At 41.3% G+C, this 26178-nt stretch overlaps 1 protein-coding gene across 1 annotated transcript in view; it reads left to right on the forward strand.

Annotated features, from left to right (window-relative positions):
* Positions 1 to 26178, forward strand: part of SPTLC3 (serine palmitoyltransferase long chain base subunit 3) — a 123247-nt gene that overhangs the window by 32721 nt on the left and 64348 nt on the right. Inside the window, exons 2-3 of the mRNA XM_070956428.1 lie at positions 20967 to 21158; positions 25182 to 25336. Of these exons, the coding sequence (XP_070812529.1) occupies positions 20967 to 21158; positions 25182 to 25336 (347 nt within the window). The remainder of the gene's footprint in view (positions 1 to 20966; positions 21159 to 25181; positions 25337 to 26178) is intronic.

Raw genomic sequence — 26178 nt, forward strand, 5'->3', positions numbered from 1 at the left:
CCAGACTCCTTCTGAGAGTGGAGAAAAGGCCTTTATATTTCCCTTACCTTGACATTAATAATTTCTGGTAATGAAATCCAGCTTCAGAAAGGGGGGAGAAAGGAGTTGCATTGGAAGGTTACTCTGGACCTGTTTGGACAAGCAAAGAAGATCCAAATTACTGAGATTTCTGTTTCTCGATCACACCTCCAAATTTGTTGTCAATTGCTATCTAATCTACAGCATTGATCTTGTTATAAATTATTACTTCCCATGATTTCAGTAAGGGAAGATTCAGTCAAATAGGAAAATGGATTTTAATTATAGAAGAAAAAGAAAACCTATTTCAGGCTCTAATTTAGCTTCTTCTCTAATGAGTAGTAACAATGGCTCTGCTATTGATTCTTATATTATACAGATAAGGATAAGTTGAACTTCACGACCGTATTTAAATTAAGATTTAAAACTTTAAAGTGCAAATTTGCCATATCTCAATACTATAATTAGACTCCTCCAAACGTGTATTCTAATGTATAATGGCATAAACTAATTGTTTATTTAAAGAGTTATCTGAAGGATATTTTTTCTACCATATCTTTTTATTATTATCTGTTTTCTTCATCTCTGCAATTAGTAGAAGCCTTCTGAATCTGAGCATGAGAATGTATCAAATATAACAATCTTCTGAACCAGTTTTGTTGATATTAAAATATGTAATGTAAAAAATATGTTTTTGCCTATTGCATAATAAGGAGTCCTTGGATTATGGCCCTAATTGTGACCAGAATTTTCATTGCTAAGCAAAATAGTCATTAAGCAAAACATTGTAAGATCATACAGCTTAGCAGTGGCAGTCACAGTTGCGGTCATTAGGCAAAGGCCACTGAGGACAACTCATATTTACTAGAATAAGATTAATCTTATTTTTTAATTGTGAGAATGTTGTAGCTGAACCCATCTAGTTTTCCAGTCCGCTGCTCCTACAATCCATGGATGGGTTCTTTCCTCATGTTTTGACAGACTGAATGTAACTTTTTTCTTTCTTCTTTGCTTGACCACGCCTCCTTTGCTCCTGACCCGTCAGTCTTTTTCACTCAGTCACTGACGAGACTGGTGTCTTTCTTCACTCTGTGGCTTAGAGCCAAATTTCTAGTTCAGTTAGGTTTTGATTTATTTTTTATTATTTCCTTTTTTTCAGAGAGAGCTGTCTTGTGCAATCGCTAGCTGCTGAGGTGCGTGTGAATGTGCCTGGGGCTTCTGGCTGTCCCTTGCCTCCCGAACGAACTGGGGAGCAGCATTCCGGATTCTGTCCCTGCGGGGCGGATCCATGATCAGTGTTCTAGTTGCCATGTGTGTACTGGTTTCCCGGTCCGCCGGCACAACCGCCACCACCAATTTAGCTCTCATTATTTGGCAGCTCCGGAGTCACTGCGTGGTCTCATGTGGCAAACTCCGATGGTTGGATTAGCTTCATGGTGCTGACAAGGTATTTCAACCTCGTGCCATTTTTCTGCTGCTTTGAGGCCGCTGCAGAGTCGTTGGGCAATTTCCTGCTGCGGCCACCATTTTGTTTCAGCCAACGGAGCTGGCAGCCACCATTTTAACTGCAGCAGCTGAGCCGTAGTGGATTGTTTGGAGGTCGGGGGTTTACCACCTGATCCACCTTCATCAAGCAGCGCCTTTAGGGCTCGGATTTGAGCCTGCGCCTTGGTTGCCTTGTTGTTCCCTGGACTCATGCACTGGGAGAGCAGGCTGCTCTCGTGCTATATGGCTTGTTTATTCAGCACTGCTTCAGGTCTGACTTGTGGCCCAGGAAGGCTTTGAATTGGAAGTGGTAGTAACTTTGGAGGTTCCTTAGTCCCATTTCCATGTTCTGCCCTGTTCCTTTGGATTGTTGTCTTGGCCTCATTCTCCCAGCACGTATAGTTGTTTATCTCCTTACTGGCTGGTATATTTAGTGGGCTGAACCATGATGGACTCGTCCTTATCTTCGGACTTAGAGCAAGAGGCTAGCCCACCTAGGATTCCTAAGACTCGCCATGCTGCCACCAAGGGGTCTGGTACTAGGGCTCAGTGTAAGCCTCGCCTGGCAGCATCAAAGACCATTTCTGGTCAGGACAAGGACACCCAACTGGCATTCCAACACCTTGTAGGTGTTGGAATGCCAGTTCAACAAGGCCAAACAAAAATCTAAGGCAGCGTTCCACCGGGGTCCATCCTCAGAACCGGATCCCTCTAGCCAGATGGATGTAATGGCAGTATCTCACCACCTGCCAAGTGGCTTATCTTGTTTCTCTTCTGGTGGGATTTGCGACCTTCCACTTTCTTCACTGAGGCTGTCCAGGGGGATCTCCCTCTCTCTGCCTGATGTTTCCACTGTGGCGTCAGTCATACCGCCGGTACCCCAATGGTGGCAGCCGGAAACCACTTTTACTCAGACACCTGCGGGGCTCTGCATGGAGGAAGAACAGTTGCCAAGCAACCAGTTGGATCTTCAAACTATGCTCTCCACTGCTCTGTCTAAAATCGTGGCAGCTGGTACTCAGCATGCGACCCAGGTACCATCTCAAGCCTTGCCTACACGGCCCCAAGTTCAGGGGCATTTGACCAGCAGACCTCGCTCGCCTTCTCTGCGGGATTTTATTTCTCCGGTGGACTCCGCACACGGAGATGACTACCCAGAGGACATTGAATTTTCAGAGGATGAAGGACTGCTGCCGGATTCACAGGCATTTACTGGCCTCTTTCGCTCTTCACTCTTTAAATCCTTGTTACACAAAGCTAAGATGACAACTAACTTCAGAGTTGCCGTATCTTTGACTGAAGGGTTGGCTGCCAGACCACATGAGGCGTTGTTTCAAGTGTTGAAACCTGACAAGGACTTCATCCCTTGTCCTCAGCTGTTTTCCGAGGTGGTTAAAATGCCATGGGGTCAGCTGGGTTCCTTGACCGCTCCAAGTGGCCAAGACAGGAAGCTCTATTGTTTGGCTCCTGAGCTCAAAGAACTATTGATCTTATCTTCTGTAAATGTTCCAGTTGCGAGTCTCTCCTCCTTGGTCATTTCTACTGACTCCGTAGATGGCCTTAAATCTGAGGATAGGAAGGCTGAACTTTAATTCAGGAAGATGCACCAAGCTGCGGCTTGGGCTATTAAGGCCACCACTTCTACTTCCTTTTTCAACAGGGCATCACTAATTTGGTTACGCCAATTACAAGAGCGGCTCCCTCCTGAGGAGACAAGACTACACCAGGACATTAACAAAATATTCGGCTGATGCATCCTTGAATGCAGCAAAATTTGCCTCCCGTGCCCTGGCTTCCGCGGTCACCTCACAAAGGCTTTTCTGGCTTCACAATTGGAAGGCGGATATGAAAGCTAAGTGGAAGCTTGCATCGGCACCTTATAAGGCCCCTAACTTGTTTGGAGCCGCGTTTGATCCTGTCTTGGTGGAGGATAAGGACAAGCACAAGGCTCTCTTCTCCTCGTTTCGCAGATCAGATTGTAGATATATGCCATATTCCCAACGCCAGCCTTTTCGGTCATTCTCTGGGCCTGATGGGTCCTACGCTCAATGCTCCTTCTCTCATGGAGTCGACTGTCCTTCTGACAGACAAGTCTTTCATGACCGTGGCAGGCCCCAAACCTTGGCAAAATGGTCTTTTCGAGGATCTGGCTACAAACCTTTCTGGAGGGGCAAGTGACTCCCAGTCGTTAGGTCCCATTTGCGGTCTCTCCAGCATTTCTACCGGCAGTGGGAGGTGTCAACATCAGATGCTTGGGTGCTTCGCACGGTGACTCATGGTCTCACCCTCGAATTCCACTCCAGCCCTCCCAACAGCTTCCCCCAATGTCTTGTTCCTTGCCTTCCTGCAAAGAAACATCTGATTGACACCAAAATTTGTCACCTGCTAGACATAAGAGCCATCGAACCGGTGCCCAAAGAACAGGAGGGAACCGGTTTCTTCTCCACCTTGTTTCTGGTGCCCAAGACCTCAGGGAGCTGGAGGGGGATATTAAACCTCAACCAGCTGAACCTATTTGTCCTCTATGGCAGGTTCAAGATGCAGTCCCTCCGATTGTTGTGGCCCGCCAGCGGCCTGTGCGGGTCGTGGCTGATCCCGACGAAGAGGAGGCTGGTGTGGTGTTGCACCAGCAGCCTGTGCAGCCAGCGCTCGCGTCGGACAGCGAGGAGGCTGAAAAGGATGTGGTGCCAGAGGCAGAGACTCAGCCAGGGCCTTCAGAGCCTCCAGAGGTTCCTTCAAGTGGAGAAAGCGAAGTGGAGGAGCCTCTCCTCAATGCTCGAGCACACAGAGCTGCCAAAAGGCAGGAGTGGCTACTCAGAAGGAGGAGGTCTACTCGAGAATAGGACTTGAGGATAATTGGCCACTCCCTTAGCCTATTTAAGTCGCACTCAGCTAGTGCTTTCTTGCTGGAAACAACTCGTATTTATTATCAGAGTATTTTGGTTTATCATATCTTGTTTTCTGGGCTGGTTGCCAACCTTTGCCGGTCTTGTTTATTCTTGCTACTTAATAAATTTGATAAGGACCGTTGATGTGTGTCAATATCCTCGGAAATCCGGAGCTGGGGCAGAACACCGATCGATCCTCAGTGGCGTAAGGGAGGGAGACCTCTTACAATCTATGGATCTCAGGGAGGAATATTTGCACATGCCAATTCATCCTGCCCATCGCAAATATGTTCAGTTCGAGTATGCCGGCAGTCACTTTCAGTATTGCGCCATGCCATTTGGCCTTTCATCAGCCCCCAGGACCTTTACCAAGTTGGTGGCACCGTTGGCAGCTACGCTTAGGGTGATCCTAGTGCTCATTCTCTGCTACCAGGATGACATCCTCATTTTCTTGTCCTCCCCGACCCAGGCAGTTCGCGACATGGACTTGGTGATCTGTGCGTTTCAACAGCACGGCTTTTCCATCAATCTGGAGAAAAGTCAGCTGCTTCCTACCACCCGTCTCCTTCACCTCGGAGTGGTGATCAACTCTGTCAAATGTCAGGTGTTCTTATCTCCTGATTCTCAGCATCACAGACTTGGTGAAGCAGGTGGTGTCCCAGAGGTCAGTTCCCTTATTACTTCTGTCCCAACTGCTTGGGAAGATGGTCTCATGTATTGCCATCGTTCCCTGGGCTCACAGACACACTCGTTCCTTGCAGTGGTTCCTGCTGCCATTCCAGAGGACAGGACGCAGCAATTCCACAAGCAAGGTCATCTTGCAACCTCAAGTGCTTCAGTCCCTCAAGTGGTGGACATTGTCGGCTCTCCTGAAGGGCTGCATCTTTCTGGAACCAGACCGCCTACTGCTGACCTCAGAGGCAAGCCTCCATGGCGGGGGCGCTCACCTTCTCGATCAGATGGCTCAGGGACAATGGTCCCCAGCGGAGCAGGTGAACAATATGAATTGGCTGGAGTTGCGGGCTGTTCATCTGGCCCTTCGCCATTTTCGAGCCATACTGGAGGAGCAACATGCTGATTCTCACAGACAATATGTCCACGAAAACACATGTCAATCGGGAGGGGGGCACTCAATCCAAGACCCTGATGCTCGAGGCAGAGAGACTGATGAGCTGGGTGGAACGTCACATGCTATCGATCAAGGCGGACCATGTATCCTGCATCTCCAACGTCAGGGTGGATTGGCTGAGCAGGGAATGGATCGATCTGGCGGAATGGCAGCTTCATCCCCGCCTCTTTCTGGAACTGTCACAGAGGTTCAGCCACCACGTTGTAGACCTGTTTGCCAGTCCGCAAAATGCTCAGATCCCAAGGTTTTACTCACGGTTTCCAAGCCCAGCGGCGGAGGGTTGCAACGCTCTTCGTTGCCATTGGCCGCCCGACCTGCTTTATGCATTTCCCCTCATCCCTCTCATCCCGAGAGTCATTTGGAAGCTGCTGGCCAAGCGGGCGGAACTTCTACTGGGTTGCTCCCCATTGGCCGCACCGGCCATGGTTCGCCAACTTGTTGGCCTTCTCTGTGTCCCAGTCCTGGAGAATTCCTCAGGAATACATCTCTCTCTACCAGGGGGTCATCCTCCACCCAGAGCCTCAGTGGCTCCAGTTGACTGTCTGGCATTTGAGAGGGTCCTGCTGAGGAAGGACCGTCTTTCGGAAAAGGTGATCCAGGCTTTCAGGCGGCCATCAACGCCCCGTATCTACGAGGCTTCAAGGAAGGCCTTCTGTGCCTGGTGTTCGAAACAGCACGTTGACTCGACATCAGTTTCGATTCTGGAGATTCTCGACTTCCTTCAGGCTGGCTTGGATAAAGGTCTTGCTCCAACTACCTTGCGTCAGCAGGTAGCGGCTTTGTCCATGGTTCTTACCTGTGAACCATATCATTCGCTCTCTCACCATCAGAGAATTCAGGGGTTTCTGCACGGGGCCACGAATCTCTGCCCGCCGGTGGTGCATAGCTACCCTTCGTGGGACCTGCCCTTGGTTCTCCAAGCTCTCACGTCTGCCCCGTTTGAGCCATTGGGCTCCATTAGCCTCAAATTTCTGTCCTTCAAGGTCATCTTTCTCCTGGCAATTACATCTGCCAGGAGGATTGACGGCCTTGTCCATCCGTAAGAACCTCTGTATATTTCATTCCAACAGAGTGGTTCTAAGGTTGGATCCTTCGTTCTTGCCCAAGGTGAACTCCTGGTTTCACTGGACCCAGGAGCTCATCTTGCCTGACTTCTGCCCGGCGCCGCAATATCAGCTGGAGGAACATTGGCACACCTTAGATGTGCGGTGGGCCCTCCGCTGGTACATTAGGTAGACGGCCTCCTTTCGCCAGGCCGAGGCTCTCTTGGTGTGCTTTCACCCATCCTCTATGGGTAGAAAGGTCTCCTCTTCCACAGTGGGCAGGTAGATTAAAGCGTGCATCTCGACTGCGTACGAACTCAAGGCCCAGCCTATACCTAGCAGGATTTTGCCCCATTCCACCTGCGCGCCTACAACAGCGGCTTGGGCTACCCAAATTTCCATCAGTGACATTTGTCGGGCAGCCACTTGGTCATCCATTTCTCCTTTTATACGGGTCAGCCTCCCGCCCAGGAGTCTTGAGCTTGGCTATATCCCATCCATGGATTGTAGGAGCAGCGCACTGAAAACGGACGTTGTCTTACCTGAACGTCCCTTTTCTGGGCACTGCGACTACAATCCATACCCTCCCCTTTTTGGCTTCCTGCTCCGGGTCTTGGAGGTGGCCTTGGTTCCTGTTTTCCCCTTTTTGTTGTAGACTATTGAATGACTGCGCCTTCGTGACAAAAGACTGGTGGGTCAGGAGCAAAGGAGGCGTGGTCAAGCGAAGCAGAAAGAAAAAAATTACACTCAGTCTGTCAACACATGAGGAAAGAACCCATCCATGGATTGTAGTCGCAGTGCCCAGAAAAGGGACGTTCAGGTAAGACAACGTCCGATTTCAACAAAACATTTTGGAGGTAGCTTATAGATTATGGCCAGTCATATCAAGGCCTTACTCCTGAGTCGTCCCTTTTGTTTTAACTGTTCTTGCCTTCTGGCAGCTCTGCGCATGCGCGCACTAGGAACAGGCTCCTGTTCTTCTGCCTCTCTGATGTCCAACTCTGGAGGCTCTGGAGTCCATGCATAACTCCCAGATGGCCCTGGCCCCATCTCTGCCTCCAACGCAGAGCCTTCGTCTGAGCCTTCCTCAGACTCTAGGACTGGCCCATGTTCCTCCCCAGCCTCCTTACTGTCTGACTCCGCTGCCAGCTCTGCAGGCTGCTGACGACCACAACAGCTGCAACAAAGAGCCGAATCAGAGGTGTCAGACTACACCAGACACCTAGATGCCCTCAGGGACCCCAGGTCTTGGGGGACGCTATGGGGGACGCAAGCAGGACTACTCTCCTGTCTCTTCCGGCCAGGCATCCTTGCCCGATGAAGATACACAGTGTGAATTCGACCTTACTGATGATGAGGACCTGGTTCCTGACCAGCCCACCTTCGTCGGCCTTTTCCGGCCCCAGATTTTTAGATCCTTGTTATTCAAGGATCCTTGTTCAAGGAACACTACCTGACTAGGCAGCACTCCGGCTTCCCTGGCGACAGCTCCAGAGGCGACTGATCCAGCAAATCCTCTGTGAAGTTTCCGAAAGATGCCCAAGTTGACACCCTCTAATTGTAGAATCCACTGTGGAAGCGGAGGTTGTACCTACTCCCAAACTTTTTTCTGATGTAGTGCTGAGGCAGTGGGCATCCCCAGGCCTTACCAGTCCCGAGACATAACACCGCCCACTCTACCAGGAGCGCAGCTACTTCAGCTGCATGGGCTACCCAAGCCTCTCTAGAGAAAGTCTGCCGGGCCGCTATCTGGTTGTCCCCATCACCATTTATCCACCACTACAAATTGGACATCTACACCTCGGCTGAGGCAGCTTTTGGCAGGTGGGTGCTCCAGCGAGTCCATTTGGAGCGGGGGACACATGACGGGACTACACCCTCCCAATAGGACAGCCGGCTTTAGTATGTCCCATTCCTGACTGCTGTTCCCTCCTTTATGGAGAAGGGGCATTGGTCTTAGGACACGCCCTTTCTCCAGATGGAGGGAACAGCAATCAGCTCCACCCGGTCTGGTCCTGGGGTTCGGGGGGGGGGGAATTTATACTTCTTTTGTTTTCACAGTTCGACATGTCAGTCTGCATCGATGCATTCATCAAAAAGCTGGGAAGCAACAGGAAGAGGTATGTCTTAACAGTTTTGCAGACTCAGTCCTAGCAGCTAACAGACGGGGTTAACCCATTCCTGGCTACTGTTCCCACCGTTATGGGAAGGGGCATTGGTCTTACCTTATACACTCCTTCTCAGGGCAGTGGGAACAGCAGTCAGCCCCACCTGGATTAGCACCCAGTCCTGGGGTCCAGGAGGGATATATATTTTTTGTTCACAGCTCAACACGTCAGTCTGCATCAACACCTTCCTCAAAAGCTGGGAAGCAACAGGAAGAGGCGTGGTTTAACAACTTGCAGTCTCAGTCCTATCAGCTGACAGACGGAGTTAATCCATTCCTGGCTGCTGTTCCTACCGCCCTGAGAAGGAGCGTATCAGGTAAGACCAACGTCCAATTTAACAACTGAAACATCCTTTTTCATTACACAGAAAATTTATGAGACCATCAATGTTTGAGATGAGAATTACAATAATATGTAAATTTTTAGTTACCTTTTTAATGTTTTTCTTCAGCAACACATTCAAGCAAAGATTGCTTTTTAAAAAATTGGAAATTGTGGATTTATTAAAGGGGGGGGAGAAATACCTTTCTCTTTAAATTGGGTTCCATTTGGTTAACCTAGAATACTGCATCCAGTTTTGGTCACCACACTATAAAAAAAATGTTGAGACTCTAGAAAAAGTGCAGAGAAGAGCAACCAGGATGATTAAGGGACTGGAGATTAAAACATATGAAGAATGGTTATAGGAACTGAGCATGACTAGTCTAGTGAAGAGAAGAACCAGGGGAGACATGATAGCAGGGTTCCAATATTTGAGGGGCTGCCACAGAAAGGAGGGGCTCAAGCTATTTTCCAAAGCACCTGAAGGGCAGACAAGGAATAATGGATGGAAACTGATCAAGGAGAGATTCAACCTAGAAATAAGGAGAAATTTTCTAACAGTGAGAACAATCAACCAATGGAACAGCTTACCTTCAGAAGTTGTGGGAGCTTCATCACTGAAGGCTTTCAAGAAGAGATTGGACTGCCATTTGTCAGAAATGGTGTAGGGTCTCCTGCTTGGGCAGGGGGTTGGACAAGATGACCTACAAGGTCCCTTCCAACTCTGTTAATCTAAAGTATTGTAAGTAGCAAATATTAAAATATCAAATTAAAAATGTGTAGATTTTTGTTCTTTCTTTAATTATATATTTCTTTGTAAGTGGATGTTTTTCATATAAATAATTATAATTACACTTTAGCAATAAGATAGCAGTGTTATCACAATAGTGGTATAAAAAGGTTGCCAGTAATTTGTTTCCAAAAATCAGAACCAAAATCCTGGCTCATTCCAGCATCTCTGCTGGCAAATACAGTATGTACTATTTACTATACAGTATGTAACATTTTAAAAGAGCATTGTTTTTACATTTTGAGTCAATTGACCTGACTCTGTTATCTTTCCTGAACAATAGTAATTTGAAACATGTTTCTAAATAATTCTTTTGAACTATAATATAAATAGAAGTTGCTAGTGTATTATAACTTTGTTTGAGAAGGAGTTGACTTTCGAGTTTTAGTTTATGGGTATAGTTTACAACTATAGTTTATAGTTATAGTTTACTTATTTAAAACTTTAATAGGTTTTTTTATTTTATGCGTTCTGTCAAGGCTGTGCAATATATAATCTAATAAAATGAAATATTTCGGTGTCAGAGATCTAAGTTTTATCTATGGAATAGAAACTAAAAGGCTTGTAAAATTTTTATTAACGTAGATAAATAGCCTGGATAAACAGAAGAATATTCATTTATTTATATCCTTTTTTATTTTATACAATTCTACTTCCCCATCACAACAACTGTATGTGTTGAGTTGGGCTGAGACCGAGTGACTGGCCCACACAGTTGGCTTCTGTACCTAACAGAAGGTTAGAAGTCACTGTCTGTCATTTCTACTCCAGTATATGAACCACATCATCAAATTTGCTTTGTTAGTATATTTGTGTGTGAATTATAGTACGGTGGATTTATTTTGATTTACATTGCCAAGGATTTATGGCCTCTAGAAACTTAAACGGTTGTGTCTACATAGTCACCAGATGTCAAGCTTGGCCTAAAAAAATGTTGTTCTCTTGGTAGCTCCTGTAGTTTACAGCATCCTGTTTATCAAACATCCTGTTTCCCACTAAATTAAGCTGTTGAAATAAAGAGCTCAGGGGAAACCAGTTGATTTGAACTTTATGCCAAATTTCAATGTACTTTAAGTGAGGTGGAGGTGGAATCAGTTTCTTGTGCTATTTACTTTGCACCTGGTTCCCTTTTACAGACCTCTAGGAATTAGCCAAAAAATAGTGTATTCCACCTTTATTTTCTATAAAACAATATTCCAAATTAGTAGGTTTGATATTAAAAGGAAAAATAGCTTGTAACGTTTGAGACCCTGGTCCCATTGTGCCACCATAAAGTCAGTATGGTGTAGCACATTGTTTTAGTTGTTTCTCTTCCTGTAACATGAAAGCAATTACTATAGAATGCTGTTTAAGAGTTACTAGAAAAAGCACTTCCTATATAAAGAAATAGATCTCATGCCTTATTACTTTATTCTATGCATTTTCATTTCTGTAATGGTTCAATACACGGACTGATAGGGATTCCTTGAGGTAATTAAAGAGCAATTAAAGAAGTGGAGGCATATAAATTTTCTAAATAAAAAGATGAACACAGAAAGTTAAATGTGTTTGTCTTTCAGTCTGCAGTCTTCACTCCATAGTTGGAAGTAAGCAGTAACTCTTTTCTAAATATGGTGAGGATTAGACTGAGTAATATAAGATTGAGAAATACTGTCACAATAAGATTGGGAGGAGACACTCAGAATAAGAAGCTAATGTGCCTGAGTGGTCATAAAACTATTCCATGTAGATAAGTATGTTCTGAATCTTCATTGAGAGGACTAATAGAAATTCTCCAGGACATCCTGTCAAAATGATGTCACGTGCTTCTGTTATAATTGCTTATTTTCATCATGCTGGAGCAGAGAATACTACCTGCAAATTTAGCAAACACATAGTATATTATTCATTCTTAATTTGAGGATGAATTCTCTTGACTATGTATTTTAAATAATCTGTGATAGAGACTCCCTGCAGAGTCCCTAATATTATAGGGTCATTTGGGAGAATTGCTATCTTCCATACTGTTCCTTAGAATACCATTTGAGATGTAAAGGGTGAAGATTCATTTAATTGTTCTTGAGAAAGAATTAGTCACAACAACCCTTGTTATTACTGCAGTTGTGAACTCATCTGAACAGTAGTAAATTTATAACTGTTTGGAATTAATTAAGCTACTTACCTCTCAGTATTCCATGATGTTTGTCAGCCTTTTGAAAAAGGCCACATCAGAAAACAGACATCCCAAAGATTATAGGAATGCTATTATTGTTGTAGGGTATAGTAACAGAACTTTAAAAGACTGCTGGTGTTCTTCTTTGCCCTTCTTATACCAAATAGATGGGGTTACTTTGCGTATCTCTCACACACCTTCCTTCTTTCCAAAATCAAGGTGCCTTTTATTTTCTCTTTATGGCTCTTCCATACCTTTGTCAGGATTACCTCTGCATTCCACTATACCATTTTCATTGAAGGTTTCTCTTTTTTCTCTTGGTTGAACGTTGAGTGGATGCAAAGAAAAAGAGGCACAAAACCTTCGGTAATGCTTCTGTGTGTCCCAGTATACTTTTATGGACAATTCAGTCCCTTCAAAATTCCAGAGGAGAGGGGCAGCAATTGAAAAGTGCTCTGTGGCTTCTGACTCGACCTACTAATCCTACCCTATGGACAGGTGCTCTTAGGACAGGACTGTCAAACTCCCAGCCCGCTGACCATGCCCACTCCCTGTTTAGCGAAGAGGGAAAGATGCAGATGGATCCTAAGTAACGGAAGGAGTTTGTCTTTACTAGATCTTCACCACTGATCTGAATGATGAAGGTATTTGAGCTGGTCTCCAGATGCTCAGTCTTCTTGATATTGTGGTGCAACTAATTTGGCTATGACAGTTATTCCATGTCTGGACACCATGCTGCAGTTCTTCCCTCATGGTAGCTGCGAATAGGAGACTGTTGAAGTAGAGCAAATCCCAGGAAACATTGTAATGCAGATCTTGCATGATGATATCCATGATGAGAATGAACAGCCTTGATGCTGAGTCTTGATGCACACCAACTTTCATAGGAAAGCTGTCAGAAAGACCAGTAGTGCATCTCATCATGCTACTGGTATTAATGTAGAGCATCTGGGCTCATTTTATGAGTAGCTTGGTCATACCGTGGTAACACAGTGCATATCAAATCAGCTGATGCAGAATACATTCAAAAGTTGAGGTTTTTTAGGTTGAGGGTTGTCCAGGTATACTAGATTAGTTCTTTTCTCTATGCTTCTCCATGGGAAGGTGAGCCACAAAAATGGCTGGCACTCAAGACTTTGACATAACCTCACTGATCAGTTCTGATTTCAGTGATATTGTGGAGGTACTGATTAAGGATCCACTTTAAAAATTTCATTGTGTGTGACAGGACAGTATGTGTGGATTGGTGAATAGTTAGAGCAGTCTGCAGGTTGCCTTTATTCTTGAAGAGAGAAGTGTAATATTCATTCCCCAATCAAGCAGGCACACAATAGCATTGAAATTTCTCAGCCAATCAACTGCTATGCCGCAAAGTTTTTTCAATTTCCTGGTGTCTACTGATGGATTGTCTGGGTCAGGTACTTTCATAGTCTTCATACTCCTGACAGCTTTGATGATCTCTTCAGGTGAAATGCACAGGGCTGGGCCGGCATTAGCCAAGTCATCAGGAATTGGTGGGTGTGGAAATTTGATATTAAAGATTTTGTCAAAGTGCTGCTGCTAGCATTTCAGAATTTTAAACTTCAGTTGTCATCCTTAACACACAGTAGTACTCCGTGTCTTTTATTGCCTTGACACACATTTTTTGCAAGTCAGTAGAGGTTTTTCTTGCCTTCCTTTGTGTCCAGCTGATGGTATAAGTCCTAGCTTGTGGCCTTAGGGGCAGCTTTCTTTGCTGCTCTTTCTTTATCCACTTATTGGCAGTTTTTGTTGGTCTTCTGCATGTGCCAGTTCTTGTAGGCCATATTATTTTTTCCCTTACTTTATTCATCTTCCTTTGAGTTGATTACTAATAATTTAACTTCAATATGTGTGCCTTTTCCATGGCAGCCCCCTGAAGTTCAGCAGACCTCTATCCTTCTAGGCTTCCATAAGGCTTTGAAAATCTGGCTCCCTCCCCACACCCCCTAAGCTCTGGGAGGGGACTAGAAATTATTTGGTGTCACGTTTTTATTGGTTTTAATGTTTTAATCAGTTTGGTTTTATAGTTTTAATATGATTTTATATGTCTTTTAATTTTAGATTTTGGTGCCCCCTAGAGTTGGGTTAATATGATAGATAGATAGATAGATAGATAGATAGATAGATAGATGGATGGATGGATGGATGGATGGATGGATGGATGGATGGATGGATGGACGGACGGACGGACTATGCTGGTATTAGGATTGTAGCTGTAATATACCTCATATTACAGGTTTATCAAAAACCCTATCCCTGGGGGGTTTTTTAAAACTACTGCAAATTTCTTTCATGTACTATAAAACTATAAGATGTCTGTATTTTTAGCATAGGAAATTGGTTTGCTTAGTTCCAAATCTGAGGTAACATTGCACTGTATAGTCAGAAGCAGACTGTTTCTAGAAAACTTACTTCTAAACAGATGTACAATATATGAAAATAATTATGGAATTACAGTCCATTTGGTTATTTACTTACGAGCTTATATCCAAAAGAGCTATAACTTTATCATTCCATGAAACTCAATCAGTAAATTACTGTCCTCTCATCTTACTTGGTTTATTATGTGGAAAATGCTTCCAGAAGTCATGTTTTTAACAAAACCAACTCACAAATCATCTCACAAAACTTGTAACATTATGTGGCTTTTTTATGGTAATAATTAGAAATTATATTGTTATTTTTATGTTACCCAAAACGTTCTAAAGAAGGAGCATTGTGGTGAATAAGTGTTTGAAGTGCAAAGTGCCTGATCAACCACAAATCTAATTGGGAGACCTGAAAGCCATCTATTCACATTCTTTTTGCATGTGGAAGACTGAAAGAATATTAAAATTTCAGTATCATTTATCAGCATAGTCTCTTTCCATGCATCAGAAATCTTTAAATCATCACAGCATGCAATCATTGCTGGACTAAGTATGAAATAAACATATTTCAGCTGCCATAAACCTACCCTACATCACAGAGTCATGAATATTAATTTCATTATCAAGTTCCAAGTCTTTAGGAAATTGGCCTCATGACCCTTCCTTCCTTCCTTCCTTCCTTCCTTCCTTCCTTCCTTCCTTCCTTCCTTCCTTCCTTCTCTCCCTCCCTCCCTCCCTCCCTATGAGATATGATGGCCTTTAAAAAGAATACTTTTATGTTTTATTAGTGTAGAGTCTAATTATTCTACCATATTCTTATGCAGCTGACAATTCCAAGTTTATGACTGTTCTGAATTATTGTGGCTGTATTTTCTGAGCATGCTTTATGGTGATTTGTAATTACATGGTTGCTGAAATTTTTGTTTTGTTTTGTACTATGTTTTGATAAAGTTACAGAGATGATGATGATGAAGATGATGATGATTTGCCTTTTCTTCTTTTCAAATGAACTTTCAAGCAACCTGTTAAGCAATCCTTCTCATAAAAAGGCTTTTTGTTTCTTTGTATATTATCTATGAGACTTACTTGACATATGATGCTTCTAGCAATTGAGCTTCCATATATCTTCCACATTTTTCCTGTAAAAATTTCTCCAGGAGCTTTGACATCTACACAACACATGAAGCAGTTTAGTAATCCTTATAATTAAGGATATCAAATAATTTGATTTGATCTGATTTCAATATGTATCACAGTGCACTATTTTGATCATTGCTACTGATTTATCCACCATTTAGATTTAAGTGAGTGCTTCAGGCTTCTAGACATTTTGGGGGATAAGAGTTTTATTTTTAAAATAATACTTTTTAAAAACAATACTTGTGCTTGTACAGTTTAAAAGCAATACTTGGACTGAGATAATCTTAATTATCTCAGAGAGCCACGGTGGCGCAGTGATTAGAATGCAGTACTGCAGGCTACTTCTGCTGACTGCTTGCAATTTGGCAGATCGAATCTCACCAGGCTCAAGGTTGACTCAGCCTTCCATCCTTCCAAGGTGGGTAAAATGAGGATCCAGATTGCTGGGGGCAACAGGCTGACTCTGTAAACCTCTTAGAGCTGTAAAAGCACTGTGAAGCGGTATATAAGTCTAAGTGCTATTGCTATTGCTATTAATGGTGTAGCTGGCTGACAACAATTGGCGTCTCTTCAATTTTCTATATACACACACATAGGACACACACATAGAGAGAGAGAGAGAGTGTGTGTGTGTGTTGTGGCCCGTCAGCAGCCTGTGCAGCTAGTACTGATTCCAACAGCGAAGAGGCTGGTGTGGTGCTGCGCCAGCAGCCTGTGCAGCTGGCACTCGAGTCAGACAATGAGGAGGCTGGAGAAGATGTGGTGCCAGAGGCGGGGATTCAGCCAGGGCCTTCAGAACCTCCAGAAGCTCCCATAAGTGAAGAGGAAGAAGAGGAGGAGCCTTTTCTCGATGCACGGGCGCGCAGAGCTGCCAAAAGGCAGGAGTGACTCCTCAGGAGGAGGTCTCCTCAAGAGTAAGGCTTGGGGCTAATTGGCCACTCTCTTAGCCTATTTAAGGAAGGACGACGACTGAAGCAATTTTCAGGGAACAACTTTGTTCACTCTTCTTCGCGTCTGGATCTTAGTTCTCTTATCAGTTTCCTGCAAATTGCTTCTGGGCTTTCTGCCAACCATAGTAAGATTATGATTATTTATTCTTTGGATTGTTGTAGGCTGTTAAGAAAATTAATTAACAGTCTTTTTTTGAAAAAGACTGATTTAATTTAGTAAACTAAGGTTTGTACAGACTTTGTGTGTGCTGTGTTCTTTGGGGTCCATAGCTGGGACAGAACAGAGAGAGGTACACAGACACCATTGTATAAGTCCATTCTGATTGTTTTCAGTTTCCAGATACTAATTCAGTTCCTGACGTTTGCAGTTCCATTACCCGTCCCATGTGGGAAAGGACCAAAAGTGGCCATTGATAGGAAGGCTACAGCTAATGCTTCTCTTTATTGGAGGCTATAACTACTTGCAAAGCAGTGGGAACACCAGAAGGCAGCTTTAAACTCAGGAAAGGTGTGGTTGATTCCAAGGGTCCTGTGCTAGAATTTTGTAGATGTAGACTGCCCAGTTTCCAGGTTCTATGTTTTCTTAATAGCTATTTGAGTTAAGACAGGATTATAAACATTTCTTAGCTATATTTTATTTCTTATGTTTGTTATGTTCTGTATGAGTGCTGGCTTTACCATCTGTGACAGAACATTGGTTGGCTACCCAAATTAAATAAAGAGATGCTTAGAGGACTTATTCTTTAAATTTGAGTCCCTTGTTGAGATAGGCAGCTAAAGAAATCAAAGAATAAAAATAAATTTATAAATAAAATAAATGAATAAGTTTATCTTTAAAATGTTTCCTTGTTAGTGCTAAGATGAATGAGAATTTTTAGGTTCAGAACACTTTAATCTCTGGGATCTTTCAGGTTAAGAATAGAAAGAAATCAGATAAGGTCTAATATTCAGCCTTTATCCTTTGGGGACAGGTTGGAAAGGTAGACTCTTTAATGTGTACAAATAACAGTCTAATACTTTATACCTGAAACTCATTTAAATTACAAGTGTGGATGTTTCAAGCAACCTTTCTTTGTTTAGTCATAGAACTACTCTAATCAATGTAAGCTTTTGGTATATTTGGTTTAGATGTGTCTGGTTTGTAATGATGCATTGCATCTTTTCTCCCAGACTAGAAAACATGGAATATATATGAATTCATAACTAGGGACCTTTTTAGCATACGGTAGGCCTTTTTTTTTTTTTTTTTTTTGATATGCGAAGGACACATCACAGCATTTTCTATCATTTAGTGCAATAAGATATTATGGTTGCTTGCACAGTCAGCCAAATGTTTAGATTGCATCTGGTATTTTTGTCCTCCTATCAAGTCCTTCTCAGATAGGCAGAATGTTGTTATTTAATCATATTAAAGGTGTCGGCTTAGGATGTATATTGTTCTGCTGCTTTTTGCAATTGATTGATGGTAACTTTGTCAAAGCCTGTGGTATTCCAGATGTTTTGGTGATGCTCCAGATATTTTGAAATTGCACTCAAGGCATTATTATTATCTGTCCAAAACAGCTGAAGTTACAGGTGCCAGTTTTTTAGCTAGTGTTGGCCTTCATGTGCATCGAGTTATTCCCAAGAACCTAGGATGTTGTCAGTGTAGTATATGTACAGATCCAAACAATGTGGCTTTTTACAATTGATAGATCGATAGATTTTGTCAATGCACAGATTTTCTAAATGCTGTCCAAGATTTTTTGGTATGACATCCAGTGTACTAATAACCATTGGGGCCACAACAGTCGATTTATGCCATAATCTTTCAATTTTGATTTTCAGATCTCGATGCGTTGTGATCTCTAATTCTTTTAAAGTAAGCTTTATCAGTCTTGTAATTTGGAAATCCCACAATATTTTAACTGGTTCATTTCAAATTACTTTTTCAACTACATGTTCTCATCAGTTTTTCATTACTGGTATATGATAATTTTTACAGATGTTCCAGTGAATAGTTTTAGTGATTGCGTTATGTCATATTATTATGGTTTGTCAAATAGTCTGCTAGAAGGTTAGACGGAATTTGGCTTTTTTGTCCACCCATCAAGTCCTTCCCAAAGACCTGGGAGAGGTAGATATAGTTTAATGGTATTGTTGCAGAATCTAAGCTGTTCTGAGTAAAGCTGCCTTTGCAATTCAATGCCAATGGCGCTCCAGTGAGATTGTACCCATGGAAGGTGCCTATTACTAGCTTTGCTTTCTTTTGCCACATTTGTTACTTTGTGATCCCCCCCCCTTTCTTTCTCTTCTATTTTGCTGTCCCCAAGTACTGCCACATTCACTATCCACACTTTTTTGTCTTTCTTATCCACAATTCTTAAGTCGGGGGTATTATGTAGCAAGAGCCTGTCTGTTTAAATTCTAAAGTCCCACAGCACTTTAGCTTCTTCATTCTCCATTGTTGGTGGAGACAGCAGCCAGGCATGGGTTACACTCGTCTATTCAGATTGATGGACTGAGTCTGTCATAGTTGTCAAGTCCCACCCTTGTTGCTAGGGGTTCCCAGCTTTTGACTCAGTCCATCAGACTGGACTGATGTGTGGGACTGTTGCTCTGGCTTTATTGCCATATAATTGCATATTTCTTCTTTCTATTGATCTTGGATTCCTGGACTTTGACTTTGGACTGTATTTGACTACGAACTGTAAGTGCCACGGATACTGGTCTTGTAATACTTTGCCTTGCCACATCTCTTTTCTGTTCTTCATTTAGTCTTTCTTGTAAGCCAGTTTGGTCTCTCTAGTTTAGAACTTAGTAAACCTTCATGGCATACCAGTTTCGATGCATCTTCTTCATTGTACTTCAGATATTCTTCCAATGATCTTTTTAATTCTTCAACTGTCTGCTATACTTGCAACATTCCACCTATTCTCCTTGGTAAGTATAGTCTGTCAACATTGCTGTTTGAATGAAAGGCATGATTCATTGTCATTATATTTGTGGTCTTCCTGTTCAGAGTTTTAGTTCTCCTCAAATCTAGATTACTATTCCAGCTATGTATCTAATGACTGGAATTGCCCAAGTGTTCATTGTCTTGATGGTATTTCTTCCACTGAGTGTGGACTTTAAGATCTTCCTCACTCTCTTGATGTATTACTTTCTGAACTTTTTCTTGACTTCATTATGCTTGATGTTGTCAGCTTGAAGGATGCCCGGGTATTTGTAGTAATCATCTTCATCCAGACTCCTCATGTTATTTCCATACGGCATCTTCATTCCTTCAGTTTTCACTATTTTTACCCTGTTGATGATGTGGGTGACATGTTTGTCTAGTCCAAACTCCACTGTAATATCTTGGCTACATATACAGATAATGTTGAGCAACAATTCTATTTGAGATGGTGTTTTTCGATGCAGCTTCAGATCATCCATGTAAAGGAAATGGGATGTTTTTGATATTTGATAGACGTGATCTGAATTATTCATATTGTTGACAAAGTGGCAAACAACAATAGTGACAATGGGTTTCATTGAAAGATTTTTCTCTTTATATTAACTTTTCTGAAACTATCACTGTTGACCAGCAACTGTGTTTTCCATTGTGTCATTGATCTTTGCACAAAGGTTGTACTGACTCCTGTTATTTCTATAATCTCACATGTATCATTAGTTGGACTCATTAATATTGAGCTTCATAATCCATCATGATTTTGATCAATCAAGGCTTTCTCATAATGCTTTATAGCAAGACATATAAATCTTAAAATATGTTAGTTGCCCCTGAACGTTATGTTATATATCATGTAATACCTATCTAAACCTTGTTTAGATATGAAAATTTCAGTAGTAGAGAAACCCATTTAAATTTATTGTGATTAGGGGAAAAAACTGGCATATAAAAAAATTATATTAAATAAAATATTGAATGACTAGAGGTTCTATATATTCACACATACTTTCTTCAATATCTTTAAAACAGGAGCAGTTCTTGTTATGATTGAAGGTCTTTGATTAATCAGATTTTCTTTGCTATACCGTTTGAATGGGGGGGGGGTCTTATGGAAGAATAGAAATTTCCCTACATAATTCCATGGTTTAGCAACTTGCTATAATAATTAGGGTTTAGTTAGAAAGCACACTTCAGGATTAGAATCTTAAATCCTGAGCTGCAGAAATGTGCTGTACCCAACTTTTTAAAAAAAAATTAAGTTTATTCTCTCTTCCTTATATTTATATCAAGAGTCTCTATTAATTGGTTTTCATTTATTTTTTACTCTTAGAATAAGTCAATTGTCAAATCTGTTGGGCTATTTTTCATATTTGTGTTAGCAAAGAAATAGAAAATAACTAGAAACTGTTCACGATTAGTTGAGATATCTTCTTTTGTGTGAAACTTTTTTTAAAAAAATTGGACAGATGGTAGCAGTGAAACACACTAAAATCACTACACTTTTAAGTGGATGAATGTTTATTACTACCGTATAACTTTGTTTTTTGTTTTTTTTAGGAAAATGGTGTAGCAAATGGAACCATCTATAAACGACCATTTATTGAATCCTTTGAACAACCACCCATGTATGTTTCTGTGCTTACATTTCTTGGTTTTGTATTTGCAACATTGTTTGGCTACTTGCGAGATTTCTTAAGAGACTATGGAATACAAGCAAAGATTGGCACTATCGAACGGGAAGAGCAAATGGTACGTAAGATTTGAACCTGTATGAACAACCCCAAATTATTTCTCAAGAAGCAGAGCAGAATGGAAAAGACAAAAGATTGAAACAAGCAGACAAATAAAGGCATTAGGCCTATTGCTTCTCCTGTGGATGACTTGGACAAAATGGATAGTAAAATATGTGAATATGGAGTATTTCCTGACAGCAGTTGTGGCAATTCTAAGATTTCTTGCCCCAAGTTCTAAAAAGAAAAAGCACAGTACCTGTTAGAAATTTAGGATTAACACTCCTGAGGGCAGGACAAGAAGCAATGTTTGGAAACTAATCAAGGAGAAAAGCAACTTAGAACTAAGGAGAAATTTCCTGACAGTTAGAACAATTAATCAGTGGAACAACTTGCCTCCAGAAGTTGTGAATGCTCCAACACTGGAAGTTTTTAAGATGTTGGATAACCATTTGTCTGAAGTGGTGTAGGGTTTCCTGCCTAAGCAGGGGGTTGGACTAGAAGACTTCCAAGATCCCTTCCAACTCTGTTATTCTATTCTACTCATCAGCCCAAACCTCAATATCAGTGTTCTGAAAGCTGATATGAATAGCTCTTAAATGCAATTAATAGGGAGGCAGAAATTTGCCGGGTTTTCATGATTCTCTTAGGTAATGTAGCTGCTAAACTACAGATTAACAAATATGATTATTTTCTCATTACAGTTTTGGAGTGTTATGCACAAAGACAAGCTGTATGAATTCCTTTAAAACACATACACTCCCCTGTCTTATTTATTTACCTCCTCCTATGTGGCTGGGAGGGAGCAGCATGGTAGCCTAGAGGGGAAGACACTCTCCTCCCACTCGGAAGGTTGAAAATTCAATCCTAGGTAGCAGTAGAAGATGTTTCTCTCCTAGGGTGCAAAGAAAAAACATCCGCTGCAAACTCCGCATAGGTGTCAGGAAGGGCATCTGGCCAGTAAATGCTTAGTCCCATCCAGTCACCCTGACTCTATCCTGAACAGGGACTACAGAGTCATAAAAAGAAAGTTTTATGTGGCTAGCTGGAAAGGGAGAAAATTATTTGCTTCCATATCTCACTGGGAATTATAATGAACAAAGAGCTTCTCTGCAATCCAACTGCACACCACTCAATCTGTGAGGCTGCCCAGAATAGGCAGCCCAGTAGGACTTATGCCCAGTTTGAACGTGGCACATTTTATACTACAGAGAATCCTTTCCAGATTCTCAAAATCCACAAGTTCAAATATATCTCAGGTAAGCCTCACAAAATATAACTCTGATTGCCTCATTAGGTTCCGTTCAAGCATCATCCGCTATTGAGCAAATATGGATGGATAGTCATAGATTTTTAGTTTGCTAATGATTTAGTTACACATCCAGATTAACATAAATCGTGACCAACTACATATGTTTTCTTTTACTTACCGAACTCACAGGCCATTCCAATCTACCAATACTGAGTGGCATATAACTCCCCAATAGGTAGTTTGTGTTATGACCATACAATTGGTTTAAAAACTGCATAATGTTTCTAGGGAAACAGGAAAAGCAAGATAAAGTATTAACGATAATAATATGGATGTGATCTCATAATCCAACAGGCAATTACAACAATCCAACCTCCCTGGATGTTTTTACCTGTTTCCTCAAAAGCCAGAAAAGAATGAACTGACTGTACCTCAAAAGCAATGTTGCTCCAAAGGAGAGAGCAGTGACAGAAAAGCAATGTTTACATGGGCCCTAGAGGTGACATTTGCTACTTGTGAAGATGTATAGCAAGACGGTTAACACCTTGAATTGCACTCAGGAGCTAACTGCAACCAATAATACAGAGAATAGGGAATGGGACAATTTGCCACAGCCAACTCGCTGCGGCCAACTCACCATGGGATAACACGCTGCGGGACAATTTAACAATTCTATTTAATTATTTAAAATAAATAAAAATTATTTTAATTTTTGCCATTCACATTCATTTGCCCCTCCTTTTGCATCCTTTCTTTAATAATTCTATTCAACCATTTCTTTGATATTAGTGTAACTCTTGTCCCACAGTAAGTTCTCCTTTGGTGAGATGGCCATGGCGAGTTGTCCTGCAGTGAATTGGCAGTGGCAAGTTGGCCATGGTGAATTGTCATAGACCTCAGAGATTGTATGAGTGCCTCAAGACGTATCTGTCACTACCTAAGACTTCTTGGCTTCTGAAAGCTCTCCAGGCAGCACCATGTAAAACTTGCAGTAGTCCAATTAACCGAGGCATGAGCAACAACAAGTAATGCTATTTCAGGAAAGGTTGCAATTGGTATACAGATTCAAGATGTGCAATATTCCCTTGCAATGTTCCTTGCTCCTGAAGCAGGAGCTATAGATCCAAGATAATTCCTAAATTGTGAATCAGCAACTACGCTCAAAGTTTACAAGGGACTCTTGCTAAAATTGTCAGACTTTTGAAACCAAAGCCACTCTATTTTGTGGAGATTGAGTCTCAGTCTATTCCTTCCGGTCCTAGGTCTCCTTAACAATGAGCACAAAAAATACATGGTATATATTTATATGGTTTTTGTTTCTTATAGGAAATGTACCTTCCCTAAATATGATCTGCTTTTCTGGCACCATAAACAGACAGGATTGGAAGTGTGTAATAAAGAAACATTCAATCTGACATTCGAAGTTCAGGCATCGGGCGGGTTTCAAAACCCTGCCGAGGGTGAAACTGCCCTCTGCAAAGTGGTGCATCGGACCAGACAGCGAATAGATACATTGCTTAGCAAAACACACAGATACTCACAGACTCTGAACGTTTAAAGAAAAATAAACTGTCTTTACTTGTAGTAAAAAAAAACAAACCTGGCTTCTCAAAACAAAGATAACACTTCTTCAAATAATCACGGTTCAACACAAAAACATAGTTTGCTTACAATTCCAGTTCTCTTCAGTAACACAGACACAGTTCCTTTCAGCAGTTCAACCTTCTAATAGCAGGAGCAGAAGTGAATGAACTTCCTGCCTTCTTTTATGTCTGCTTAGCACAGCCAATTAGTCATCTTGTAGCAGTTAAAGTTACAGAACATAGTTTTCTATATATTACCTACCCAAGCGTAGGATAAGCATCCAACAAACCCGTCGCTACCAGTTCGCTCGTGGGCATGCACATGCAACGCTTCTGCGCATGTGTAGAAGCGTCCGGGCAGAGCCTCCCGCCGCCGCCACTACCAATTCGCCCAATCCGGGGCGAACCAATAGCAACTCACCACTGTCAGGGATGAATATTATATTTGTATATGATAATTGCAGGAAAATAAGAGTATCTTCTGTGCAATCAGAAATGCACATATATTAATTAGGTTCCCGGTCTTCAAATCACCTTTCTCTGAAAAAAAATAGTTATTCCATTGATACAAACGATTTCTTCTTTCACTATTTCTTAACAAACGGATAGAAGTTTAATAGAGGTAAACATTTTGTAAAGTTGTAAAGTGCTTTTCAGCCTTTCCTCATTTGCTGGACATATGCATATATATATATGTTACCAGCAATGTGTGAAAGCTGGCATTGTGTAGAATGCATAGGAAATCTATAGAATATGTGATTTTTTTTTAATTTTTTTTTTTTAGGCAAAGGATGAACAGCTGTCTTATTTTAATGTGCTATGTACGTTCTCTAGACATTGTATATAATACTAGGCATTAGGTAGAATGACAAGAACTATTTAAGTCAAATGAATTAAGTTAAACAGAGCCTGAGATTGCTCAATTTTATAGCTAAGTGGGAGTTTGAATTCAGGATTTTCAGATCTAATTATGACAGTATAAGGATTGAAAGACACATAAGGATATCATGTCCTACGTGTTTATGTTGCCTTGTATGATATTAATTTTCCCAAAAGATGAAAATGTAAGAATTGAACTAAGGTTGGCTATAAGGGACCTGCAACACATAACAGTTATCTAATTTGAATAGTTACTTAATTTCAATAAAAAGTAAGCAAATACTAACATGGCAGCTTTTTTTCTTTCTTAAAAAAAAAAACCATTTAGGATTTTGTCCCACTTTATCAAGATTTTGAACACTTTTTTACAAGAAACTTCTATATGAGAATAAGAGATAATTGGAATCGCCCTATCTGCAGTGCTCCTGGAGCAAAATTTGACCTGTTGGAACGTGTTTCAGATGACAACAACTGGACATTTAGGTGGGTCAGTCTACAAAGTGCTTTTAATTAATATTAAATATTAAATAAATTAAATAATTATTTAAATTATAATATTATATATATATATAATATAATTTATATTTATATAAATATATATAATATATAATTAATATATAATAATATATATTTATAAAATATAATAAATATAATATAAAATAAAAAAAATTAAATAAATATTAAATAAAACTATGTTTATTCTTTAGCAGCAAAACATTATATTTATAGGCCTGATTTTGTATCAATTTCAAAGTTAGAACGTATACTTGTTATACTCTTGGCCAAAAATTAGTGCCGTTGTTGCCTTCTTCCTGATGAGTGATTTTCCATTTACTTGAAATTGACGTACTATGAAAAGCCATGTGTTCTTTTCTTTTTTTTTTCTCCTGATGGTGAGTACAATACACCCACTCCTTGTTTTGTGACCGGGTTCCATTCCAGTGACCTGGTTGTTAAGCAAAATTGTCAGTAAGTGAACATGTGATTGATTGAAAGAGAGAGAGAGAGCTGCCACAAAGATCCCTGGTTATTGCCATCTCATTCAGATAAAGTTTTCTCAGACAGCTGTGCCCGCATCAGGTATTCAAAAATTGCTTGTAAATGGGTGCATTGGTCAGAAAATGAGTTTTTATCACTGTTATATTTGCAAATAATTGCCAAACATGGTTGTCATTAAACAAGGAGTGAGTGTATATACAAAAAGAAGAGGATATGTGAATCTATGCATCACCAGAACTCTAATTCCTGAAACCTTCAACTGGGTGAAACAGTGGGCCATAGAGCAAAATGTTTTGAACCTCAAATTGGCTTAATTTATAGAATGT

This window comes from Pituophis catenifer, unplaced genomic scaffold (genome assembly GCF_029215685.1).
Source record: "Pituophis catenifer annectens isolate HBS135680 unplaced genomic scaffold, rPitCat1.0.hap2 SCAF_1, whole genome shotgun sequence".
Classification (NCBI taxonomy): Eukaryota; Metazoa; Chordata; class Lepidosauria; order Squamata; family Colubridae; genus Pituophis; species Pituophis catenifer.